Here is a 13,532-nt window from a genome sequence, read left to right as displayed (position 1 = left end):
CTCGATTTCTCATGTAGCGATTTCCTTATTTTGTTGTAATTCAAAAACGAATAACTGTAGATACATGAAAATTTTACTGAATGTTTATATTAGCATTTTCTATTTACGATAAAATGTTGAAAATACTTTGACTCTTTTTGAGCTGTTTACGGACATTGTCAGTTTTAAATTTTTTTAGTTTTTTTTTCTATAAATATCAATTAAGTTTTATCTGTTGGGCCAAAAAGTGTAAAAAATTAATACAAGTCTCCTGATATATTGTTACAATAGCAGTTGAAAAATATTTAAAATACATAGGCATACATTTTTTTTATAAGCATTTAAAGTTCGAATTTTGACAAAATTTATCAAATTTAAAATTGAATAATTATTTGGTAGTTAAAAATATATAAAATGTTCAACTTTTATACCTAAGGATTGACAATTTCAAACAAGATTCCACGTAATTAGTTAATTCTGTTACCAAAAAATCTAAGAAATACATAAGCACAGTTTATTTTTATAGTCATTTTAAGCTCAAATTTGGACGAAATCACATATTAAAAAACCTGAAATAACTATTTTAGTTATTTTGTTGTGCTTGTATAATATTATTCGTGGGTACTTGAAACTTCTAAAGTATACTATTATATATCTATGATAGTACCACGATTTGTTTTTAATGCATAACGCATATAAGTACCTAATGGATATAATTGTGATATGATTAATTTGGAATTTATTATAGATACCTATTATTGGTCAATTTTTTTTTAAATACCATAGATAAGTATATAATATATCTTATACCTAGACTAACATACCGTCTCCGCTCAGAATCGTTTTTCTTATATCATTGAATTCAAATTTAATACTATCCATTATACAGTGACCCACTTATAATCTACTGTACAGCAGAGCGACATCCACTTACCCACCTTTTTTTTCATGGTTTCCCCGGTAGGCCTGGTCCATATAGTCAACAATAATTGTTAAATAATTATTATAAGTATCATAGTTATCTAATCGTCAAAACAATGTAATAAATATTACATTTAAATTATTATTAATCATCAACATCGCTCTCGTCTTCATGCATTTCTTCTTCTTCGTCATTTTCATCGGGTGGTAACAATGTCATTATAGGCTCCAAAACATTGTTATTCATTATCCACCCCCACATTTCCAAGTTTAATTTGTTACCAAACCAAATTTGTACCTGGTAAAAAACTCGAAGCACATGCTGTTGGTTGGCGCTATATGTTGGTGGTAGAGATGATAATTTCACAGGTTTATTATTTCTAGTTAGTTTAGCAAATGTTATATATCTGTAATTATAGATGGAGACCACTTGTTTTTGGGCACTATACATTGCTAAAATAAATTTAACTCCAACAATAATAGTTTTCCGAGTATCTTTCAAATCGATCGAATAAAAAAAGATTTATTTCTACATTGATGCAAAAATTAGAAAATGCGTTAAAATTTGTTTAACGCAAGTGCGATTGGATATATATAATATATATATAACCATTTTGTAGATAATTTTATCTTCTACAATTTTTGTTTGAGACTTTCACTGTACAAACAGTATAAAATGAGATATTAACGCAAAGGCTACTTGTTTTTAGCGAAAAAATCATATTTCATTAAAAGTGTACACTTTGTTGACCTTATAATGGAAAAACTGTCAACTTGACGTGAAAATGTCAGATGACCAGTTTTGTAGATAATTACCTCCTCTATATTTTGCATCTTAAATTTTTTTTGTACGATCAATAAAAACGACATATTAAAAGAAAGGCCAATTCCGTGACCTTTGACTTCGAATAACCTTTAACGCGTACATGATATCGAGGTCGACTTTTTACACATTGTTTACAACGATGTAATAAAGATGTGTACCAAAATTCAGCTAGGTGGGAATTTTTCCGAGCTGAAAACCTAATTTGACTGGACTATTTACAATCTATACAAAAGTGGCACAGCCTATAGTATTGTTCTGTGCTATAGTATACTCTATAGTCTATACTTTATATTCTATTGTCTACTGTTATATAATATCGCTCATAGTACCGCGGCCTATTGTGAATAAACGTAATATTATACACATATTGCACTTATACTTTAGACTTTAGTATACCACAGAATATAATTTAGTACTACAGGGAATAGGGATTTACCCATGCAACAGCCGTAAACCAGACTTAGGAATCGGATCGTGTCGTCGCGATCGGAATCGCATAAATCATAATAATAAACGGTACGTTATTGTCAAAGATTATTATAATAATATTATGGTCATTGCCATTTGCCATAGATCTAGCAGTCTGGTTAACAAGTCTACAGGTAAATTATTGCACATCGGTTCACGCTGGCGAATAATTGATGTAGGCAATGTCAAAAATTGCAAACCTCCACGTGACATGTGGGCGCGTTCAATGAGACGAAAGAGCAAAAAGCACGTCAAAATAGGTTAGGAATTAGGATCACGAATTAACTTGATTGAAATTTTTAGATTCTGAGGGGAGCGAGGAAGCTGGTGGTTTTTTAGAATGGTGTTTATTATAATTTATGATTTTTATTACCCTGTACACAAAATTTCTACCAGAAGGAGTGCTTCGGTTTCCATATATATAATGTATGTATATTATAGTATCTTATCCTTTAGAAAATTGGATCGAGATGATACTTTAGGGAGGTCAATTTTCGATTTTCTCTATAATTATTTAATGCCACGGGAAAAACCATCGACAAATTACTAAAAACCGCTAAGAATGGAATTTTAATTATAAATACGCTTTGTTTATCACCATGGAAACGAATAAAAAATCATAATATTATAACATAAATTCAGCCTACAGGCCATGGTGTATTGTTAAGGTGTCTTACTGTCTTCACTCTGGACCCTATACGTATACACTCTTGATTGAAAAAATGACCACAGTTCTATATAGTCACCAGAGCGCGTTTCCTGTCCTATGAAGGCCTGTGTATTCATACTGTTAAATGCAAAATGTCTTAAAAATTAAGAATTAAAATGCTATTTTTTTTTTTAATAGATATTAATATTATAAAAACATTGAATAATAAAAAGTTTTCTTTTAATCAAGTTGGCGTAATAAATTGGAGCCTGTAATTATACATTACATTTGTATTTTAATCATTTGCAATATTTTTTATCGAGTAGACATCAATTATAAAATATCATGTATAATTAAGTGACTTCTTTGGATATTTGCATCCTTCTTAAAATCTTTAAATTAAATTCAAACTATTTTGGTTCTGCTCCTAATTTTAACAGTAGTCTAGAAGAGTGGAATATTATTTTCTAGTGCTCATAAAAACTCTAAAAACATGTTTAAAATATTTTGCATGTTTTATTATATGATTAGGTATATTATTTATATATTAATATTATTCAATAATAGTTATCTTATAAGCTTCAAACTAATTTTGAAAAATTATTTAGTTTTTTTGGTGTTTTCTTGTTTTTAGCAACTTGCTAATTTTTTTCTTTTGCAAGTGAATATCATTCTTGTTTTGACATAATGCGTTATAATACATTTGGTTAATATTTGACTATGTATTGAGCAACCAACCTTTGTCAAAAATGTTGTTTATATATTTCTTCAATAACTACAAATTACGTTAGAAAAATGTATATGAAGTTTTTAAATTGAAATGCAACGTTACAAACATGATCTTTTACTGGAACAGATAGTTATATATATTTAGATATTTTACAGTATAATCTATACTCGTGCCGCCGGTAGAACGCTACTCGCTCGCGCATCCATAAATGATCGAGCTCCGCGGTTTTGTAGCCAAATTTCTCCCACTCTAAAAAACTAAACGTTATATTGAATTTCTGATACTTTTATCGTCTTAAACACATAGAACCACACATTTGTATGTAAACTAAGTTTAAAAAATAAAATATTTGGATTGGTAAATTGTTGTGTGAAGCGAGGAACTTTTACACGGATAAGATAGGAGGCAATTACGATGAGCCGGATCCAATAACGTCACGTGGCTATTCTATATTTTTTTATCTCTTAAGGGGATTTCATACCGTGGTTTTCTGTTTTTGTCTAACACACGCTCGACATAAGATATTAGACGGATTCTTTGCCAAAGTGCCAAACATACCAATTTATATATATAATGAAGCAATAAGAATTCTAAAAACATATTCAAGTTTACTTGAAATCGACTTACTTACATTTTTGATTTTAACTCCTCCAAAAAATTGAAATACGACAATTTATAAATACTCTTTTTTAATAAGACATTATTGGAAATTTGGAGGATAATATCAAAAATGTGGGGAAAGTCGATGAAAGTAGACTTGACGACCAATTCAAATGTTTTCAAAATTCTTATCGGTTCATTAGATCAATTGGTATGTTTGTGTAAAAAAGTAAAAAAAACGTCTTAAATAGGTACCACGTCGCGCGTGTGTTAAACGACAAAAACAGGAAATCACGATATCAAATCCCCTTTAAGTAATCATTTTTTTTTACATAGTTTTTTCACCAAATCATTTAATATGGTAGTCATAGTTACAATATTTAACATTTAAAAAAAAATTTACAGAACATTTTTTTTTGTGTTGTATGCTCTTTTAACAGATTGGTAAAAAACAGGTTTCTCATTCTCCAACACGAAGTCACAAAATAAAGAAAAATAAAACCTCTAAAAATAACTCTAGACTACCTTGATCGGATATACCCAATCACTATAAAATAAAAATACTAAGATTTCGGGTTTTGATTGTAACATATAATAATATAGTAATTTTAATGTACCAAAGAAATACAAAATTGAAAATACCCTAATGCCTGCCAAAATCGGAATTTAAAATTAAATGATGTTTCTTTTAATTATTATTTCGGAATTTATTTTGAATTATTTAATTTACTCGGTTATTTTATAATTTCGTATGTAATTATTTTCGATAATATACTCTGGTGTACTGATATTTCAGTAAACCGAAAATAACCGAATATAACTACTTATATAAATATTTAAATTCTTCCCTCTAGACATTTAAGCCATTACACTTAAGGGGGCTAGAGCGTAATCCGTTCTAAGGAGTAAAAACTAGGCATTTTATATTTCAGTTCATATGGGTCTTGTGAATGTGCTGTAAGTAGATGAACATTAGTGTGTGTAATTCGTAGTACCGATCACATTGTATAGGACAATCATAATACGTCTGTCATTTTACTTACGCGCATGCACATGTCACCAAATATTACTTTATAAAATTAGGAACATTTTATTTTCAAAAAATACTGCCAGTGACTTCAATCATTACGTTCAGTAGAATGTTCCGATTTAAATTTTGAAAGCAGATTTGAATTCTTCTCTAAATTTACAATGCTTTGACCGTCGTTAATTTTTCATATTCTATATAAGTGTATTTAAATTTGAATTATGAATATGATCTATTTTTATTCTTTTTGTAAGTAAATTTCGAAGTAAAAAAAAAATAAAAATCAGAAAAATGAAATTGTCAAAGCATAGATAATTTAGTGACGAATTCAAATCTGCTTTCAAAATTAATATCAGAACATTATATTGGGCATAGTGATTGAAGTCGTGAGCTATGTTTTCGACCGAAAATTAATCACGCTCCAGCCCCCTTAATTTAATTTAAATAAACATACATTATGCTTATTGTAATTTTTTTTTAGTATAGATTGTATAAGTTCTAGATTAAAAATAAAAATAAATAATTATAGTACCTATGCAGGGCCGGCTCAAGCGAAAATAGTGAACTCGGAAAAATCAACTTTTGCCGCCCCTAACAATATAATCAGTATTTTGAAAATTCCGCCCTCTTACTAAAGTGCTGCTTAATTGCCGCCCTAGACATGGGCCTATGTCACCTACCAATTGATGAGCCGGGCCTGTACTAATGGCTATATTGTACCACTGCGGTAGGTACACGCGGCCTTATAATACTCGCGTGTCTTACTATTTAGAGGTTATCTAGTTTAAAATGTCAATTGAAATATGCAATTCCAAGGTATTAAGAATTGAACCAGCAGAATAACACATATCAGAAATTCGGGTGGACCGGAATCATTTTGTATTAATGTATTATACGTTATTAATTAACCTTGTAAAGTAGATATAGACATATAGTCTCCGCGAAAAGGACACGCAGATGATTTATGATGTGAGCTAACAGACGGTTGTTACTTGTTTTTGTGCAGACGAATGCGCTTGTTATACCTATAGGCTATTACTGTATTTAATAAATAATATTTTAATAACAGGTAATTACATACAGGTTTTTGTTACCTAAGTTATAGGATTTTAATATTTTTTAACTTCTGTTGAAACAATATATCAGCCATCAGGAGTCCTCTATTAAATACCATGCTTTTTGACTCGACAAATATCATTTTATAGATATTTATAGAAAAAAAAACTTCAAATTTAAAATGTCCGTAAACAGCTCAAAACGAGTTAAAGTATTTTAAAAATTGTATCAAGTATAAGAATTGATAATAAACATATGGTATAAATTTAAAGTATTTACGGTTATTCATTTTTGAATTACAACAAAATAGGTTATAAAAATTTTAACTTAAAACGTTCATAAAAATGTAATTTTACTTTCCAGTAGACATTTATTTTTGATTAAGACAGACAAACTTATGAGGAATCTTGTATTCAACTTTCAAATCTAAGATTTTATAAAGAATATTTCTTTTGCATTTCTGGCTCAAAAAAAATGTGCACATTTTCGTGATTTTTATGTATTTTGTCGAAATTCGAGCCTTCTATTAAATGTAAAGCTTTTTGAAGTAAGTAACGTTAAATTGACATTTATTTTTAAAAAAACTAAAAAAAAATTGGAAACTGAAAAATGGAAAATATACGTAAACAGCTCAAAAAAGGGGATATATTTATGGCGTATAGAAAATGCCAATATAAACATTCAGCCAAAGGTCATTTTTTTAAGAGTTGCACTGAAAACCAAAATCAATTTTCTCGAAAACCGATTTTGCGTAAAAATTCCAGTTTTTCGTTAATTTTTCTTTTGTTTTTCACGGTGCTTTTGAAAACTACTGCGAAATTTTTACTTTTGACCCCCCCAAAGTACCAACTATATTCACGTTCCTATCAGAAAAGATACTGTTGAAGAAAATCTAAGCATTTTTACTGTCCTAAAAGGTGATGACACACAAAAAAAAAAATCAAAAAAAAAACACATCATTGTAAAATCAATACATTCATCGTTTCACTCAGAATCTAAAACTAAAAGTTTAAACGCTCTCAAAAAATTAATATTCCTTTCAGTACTTTTTTTTGTAGCAGGTAGAAAAACTTATGTGGAATCTTCTAATAACATTTTTAATCTTATATAATATGAAAAGATGCCTGAAAAGAATACTGACTGTTTAAATAAACGTGATATAGGTAACTAGGTATATATTATTCGATAACACTTGTTGAATACTACGACCCTGCTTTAATAAGTTAATATCATTTTGAGGAACCAACGGTTACAGACCATTAACCGGTATTCTCCATGGTAAGCAACTTGTCGTTAAGACATTAATTCGTGTGTAGCTGCAGTAGATGAGTCTTGAACTCTTAACAATTATTATGGTAATAGGTATTATATGTTATTTCCCATTACACATTGTTTGTGTTTATGTTGTAACTCGTTGTTTGCAATGCAAATTACTGGTACCTATTGATTGGATAATATTGTTTGTACATTTTTTTTTTGATAAAGGTATGCAAACTTATGAGGAATCTTGTATTACATTTTGAAATCTCGGATTTAAAAAGAAAATTTTTTATGAATTTCTAACTCAAAATAATTTGCAAATTATCGTTATTTTTACGTATTTTCAATTTTGTCAATATTTTAACTTGATATGCTAATAGAAAAAAAAAATTGTGACTATAAATTTTTAATATTTTTCATCTCCCTTTGAAACAATATATATTAGGAGCCTTCTATTAAATTGTCAAGTTTTTTTTACCCAACAAATAACATTTTATGGACATTTATAGAAAAAAAAGTTGGAAACTTCAGTCAAAACTTCATATATACATATATATCCATATAGATATATATATGGTTATTTGTCGAAAACCGTATTTTGAATTAAAAATTTCCCGTTTTTCCTTAATTTTTATTTTGTTTATCCCGGCCCTTTTGAAATTTCGACACCAACCAGATTCACTTTCCCATCGAACAAGATATGTACTGCAGTTGAAAATCTAAGTGTTATTTCGATTACTAATCGTGTACACAGACACAAAAAAAATAAATTAAATAAACACACATCATTGTAAAACCAATACATTCATCGCTCCGCTCAGAATCTAAAAACCGAATTTTAGTATCAAAAAACCTAAACATGCAAAAAACAAAAAATTAAAATGAAAAAATGACTATAGTAAAAAAATTGTCAAATAATGCAATATAAAACTTTTTTTTAAAAGTGCATCGGTATCCCATCCATAATTATAAGCATAGATACCAAGATAATAAATAGCTGTGCAGTAGGTGTTGATAATATTCCTAAGTATTTGGAATATTATTGAAAAAAACTTCACAAAAAGTATTCCAAACATTTTTCGAATACTTTTTTTTAGTAAATTTAGATTTCATAGCAAAAATATTCTTTTTTCAATTCTGTTTATAAATGAACATTATTATAATCTCAATAATACACACCTATATGGCTATTAGTTATAAATTATATTCAAATTAATATAGTTAATAAGTAATATATAAGAGTATACTTATATAAGAAAAAAAGTATTCCGAATACTGTACTCAGAATACTTGTAAAAATAGTATTCAAAATACCATATTGAATACTTTCAAAAAAAGCATTTAAAAATATTCGGAATACTACCCAAGTCTGGCATAAATATAGGTACATAATAAATTTGGTCGAGTATACGCATAGATAAGTACGTCACTGGGCAGGAATATAACGTTGCTGTGAATCACCTTGGCCTCTGAAATTTTTCTTAAATAGAGGGATGGGTGGTAGCCAGTGGGTCCCCTAGTAAATTTAATATGATATTCACAATAGGTAGTCAATAACGATCTGAAATATAACTTGTTATAGTACATTTATACATTATTATGCATAAATACTTGGGATATTTGTAACTGGCCTCTGGAACATTTTTAGTTCGCCACGCCACTGGCTGTGATAGATATTATATTGTATTCAATATATACGTGTCCTACTGCGCCTCTCAGTCTCATACCATACGCCGACGGCGGTTGTTCAAGTTCACTATTATAGGGCGGATGCAACGATCTCGATATTATATTTTATTCTCAGGAAATCGCACAGGGATAAAAAAATAAATATTATTTTCGTCATCACGTCATTATTACCGATATTGCCAAAAATTATATCACGGTGTAAGATATGATACGAAACCATTTTCTAACTCAAGCGTTTCGCGAAAACGGTTGGTGTATAGGTTTTTAATTTTTTATTAACGGCACCCGGTATTATTAGTCTGTGTATTATATTATTACACGGTATTTCTTCAAGCAATTTTACGTAAATATCACGGGATTCAAAAAGAATAAAATATTCAGGATGTTTTCGCACTCGCCGTTGCGATGGTCGACGTCGGTGTTAATGCTGTCGACGCTGGCGTTGGCCGAGTTCGACGGTCGAGTTCATCGGAACGACGATGGTGTATTTCCACTACCGCGGTCATCACAGTTATCGGCGCTCAATGGCTCCGACGTGGCCTTTCTGGGTAAAGGTGAAAACGTACCACAGAAAGAAGAAGACGACATTTATCCCGAGTCGTGGGTCTCCGATTTGTTTTACCGAGCGTTGGTTAATTTTACTATTCAGAACGTGGGCAGCTCCGCTTGCCAGCGACAAGTGAACATGTACGTTAGAAACCTAAAGAATTACACCGATTGGGCCGTCAGAAGTGAGTTAACACTAAATTTGTAATAAAAAAAATTATAGTGTTCTAATATATACACTAACTCGTGACTGACTCGTGACTGACGATTCGATTTTAATTCATGGATGGCAGTTACCGAATATGCCTCCAAAAATGTAATTATACCTAAGCTGCACTAATGCACTTTCAACACTTATGTAGAAACGAGCATAACAATATTTAAAAACAAAATACATTTTAAACGTTATAAATATTTTTTAGAAAATAAAAATCCGTATAAATTAAAAAACAAAATATATCACATCATTGAAGTGTAAAAAAAATGTATTTTTTGGATACAGAAATCGTTTTGATTGTAAAATCGTTGTCACGTTAAACTTTACTTGAAGTCTCTAATTAGGGGGGAGGGGGTTATTTATTTTTAAAAAAACACCCTTAGGTACTGTAATTTTTATAAAAATTAATCTACAAATATATATATAATATATATATATATATATATCGTATAAAAGAATTTCAGATTTCGGGGTTGGGGTTACCCTCCCACCACTCAAATGATTGCGCTGTTGGTGATAGCCGATAGGTATTTAATGTTTAGCTATGTAAAAAGACATAGCAAGTATTACCAATATGGCAATATCACAATAAATGCATATTATAATTTTCATTCTTGCGTTCTCAAGAACACAATTTTAAAATTTAAAATTAAGATTATTTTATCAAGAACATCCCTGAGGCTTTTATTAATATTTTTATTACAAAGCAAGTTATGGGCAATTTGAAACTGTACATTTTTTGTAAATTTAAAAATAATCATAACTTGCTTCAAAATTAAAATATCTGTAAAAGATACTCACTGCAATTTCCGTACAGTTTTCGTAGTGTTTTTGTGGATGTTTTTACTGCAGGCGTCGGATAAGATAAATAAAAGATGTTCATAAAATTATATTGTGCAGAACTAATACTACTCTTTTTTTAAATTCAAAAGCGAGAAAAATGTTGCACACTTGTTGCATGAGCAACACGATAGGTACCTATAAGAAGCAGCTATAGGTATGTCATTTTATAGGCAATTTTAATCCTATAACGTACCTACACTTAAACACGTATTACTGTACCAATTGGTATAGTTAATGAAAATGAATTTAAATCGGTCCGTATACTTATACTGTATGGGAATGCACCAGACACAAAAATAGATGCACATTGATATCTGTTATGAACATCTCTGATATGGTCACATCTATGGTCAGTATCATTAGATGTTATTATTTTTTTTTTGACAAATTTCGGCAGTAAAAATATTTTGATAGGATTAGAATATACAGTGGTCGACCTTCCAATAACGAGTCGAATAAATAATTTGGAATACTGTTCACTATATCACTAAATAGATAACCTATAATTAGATAATATTATCATAATAGATATTCATACTATCTACGTCATAATTTAACGAAAAATCACAAATTTCATATAATGATACTATAATCTTTATTCTTTATACAAGGTATTTCACAATGTAATAAGTTATATATATTTATATTTCATTACGTAATAAGTAAATTGTACCTAACACAATAAACAAAAAATGTATATTAGGTACTGTTGATAATTAGCATATTATTCATATTATTGTTATTTATGGCAAAACGATAGTAAATAAACAAAATATATACATTTAGAGCAAATAGCAGATACCTATGTATATATGTTACATAGAAAGTCCGGAATCATACATTTCGCAATTTGTTCAGTGATTTTTGTACACATTGCAAATTATACAATGTTGCTGTACAAAGTAACTAGATTGTACAAGTTACATTCTACAATTCGCGATGTGTACAATAATCACTGTATAAAAAGAATATTATTATAAAGTTACATATTATTACTGTACAGTGTACACAGTACGAGTACACATTGTGATATAAAATGAAATACGTAAATCTATAATAAGATATACAATGTCATCTCGTATAGTCTTAAGAGTTGTGCTTCCCACCCACGTTATGTGGAATCTAACATATTAGTAAAGGTATAATGCAATAAAAATGATAAAGCTTATCTAAACGACTTTACGATACTGTCGTTGAGTCGTTCAGAAATATAATTTAATAACAGATTTTAGTACGGACTAGTGCATATTGTACTTGCCACTTGGAACTGCTGCAATATTTTAACTAATATTAGTGTGATTATAGTATTATATAATCGGGAAAAATGAGTGATGTTGAAAATAATATTATTTTTTAAAAATTGTTTGACGAAAAAAATTAAAAATATTTATTCAAGTGTAAATTCAATGGCCATAGCTCATAGCTATGAAAAAAATTATAAAAAAATAATAAATGAGGTACTTGAAGCTAAACATCGGAAAAATAAGACTTCATTAGACTACAGACGTTTGAATCGCTGCGATATTATAAAAGTGGGTGAAGTTAATAAATTGATTTTTCCATTAAATAGATCAGAAAATAATGAAGTAAAATACTTAATGATTTACAAAATGATGAAATATATTATAATGTTCTTGAAAAGTCGTATAAAGAAACGGGGCATGGTGGACTTCATAAAACGATTTATAATTTAAAAAATGATTACGTTAATTTATCACGCGTTCTGTTATTCAATTATATTTAAACATTTGTGTAACGTGTTTAAAAAAAGAGGAGTAGTTGTTAAAACTATGGTATTTAATGAAGTCAATGCACGTGGACAGGTTGATTTAATCGATATGCAGTCATACCATGATGGTGGGTACAAATTTATATTAAATTACCAGGACCATTTATCAAAATTTGTAACGTTGTGTGCTCTTAAAACAAAAACTGCAGCTGAAGTAACATAATATTATATAATTTAATTGATATATTTTGTTGCGCCTTCAATTCTTCAGTCAGACAACGGCAGTGAGTTCGTTAATTGTATAATTGATGAATTAAAAAATATGTGGTCACAACTTAAGATTGTACATTTCCCATTCCCAGTGATATACTATCATTTTATTAAGTGTTATAATGGAAGTAACGACGGACGTCTTATATAAAATTGGTACTAAAAATGGCATTATTGCACAACTATTTAGTCGTTAACAATTTTCATCTTGTGTTGGGGTAAATATATTAAATATAAATGATATACCCACTGATACAATTTCTCTAAGAGTGGCAAATACAAAAGAATCAATATTTGAAGGGCAAGGTTTTTTGAAATGTTTTTGTACACGTAAATGCTATAATAATAAATGTATATGTAAAAAAAATGTATTAAGCAACTCACGCTGTCATAACTCACTTGATTGTAAGAATGTAAGAATGTAAATAATGATAAAGTATATATACCGGGTGATTCTTTTATCATTGGACACTCATTATTTCAAAAAGTGTACATTTTTTTGAAAATATTTTTTTACATAGTTTCAAGTCACTTATAAAACAACGTTTTTCTTAAAAAATTTTATATTTAAATATTTTTTATCCTTATAATTGTTTAAGTTTTTTACTTTTTTGAATGACAACACTGGGTTTTAATTTTATATTCCAAAGCAGAATATTTTTCTTAGTATTTTGATACATGAAAATCGAATTTCGGGTGAGTAGTTTATGAGTTATAAATAT

The 13,532-nt window shown here is 29.0% G+C and overlaps 1 protein-coding gene across 2 annotated transcripts in view; it reads left to right on the top strand.

The window, feature by feature from the left end:
- Nucleotides 1-8,908: 8,908 nt before the first annotated feature.
- LOC100166807 (O-acyltransferase like protein) overlaps nt 8,909-13,532 on the top strand; it is a 32,119-nt gene continuing 27,495 nt past the window's right edge. The window contains exon 1 of one of the 2 annotated variants that reach the window (XM_016806230.2): nt 8,909-9,936. In XM_016806230.2, the coding sequence (XP_016661719.1) occupies nt 9,588-9,936 (349 nt within the window). In that variant the 5' untranslated portion in view covers nt 8,909-9,587. The remainder of the gene's footprint in view (nt 9,937-13,532) is intronic. The other variant, XM_016806229.2, reaches the window with a different exon arrangement.

This window comes from Acyrthosiphon pisum, chromosome A1 (assembly GCF_005508785.2).
Source record: "Acyrthosiphon pisum isolate AL4f chromosome A1, pea_aphid_22Mar2018_4r6ur, whole genome shotgun sequence".
Taxonomy (NCBI): Eukaryota; Metazoa; Arthropoda; class Insecta; order Hemiptera; family Aphididae; genus Acyrthosiphon; species Acyrthosiphon pisum.
This window is presented reverse-complemented; position numbering and strand designations above follow the sequence as displayed.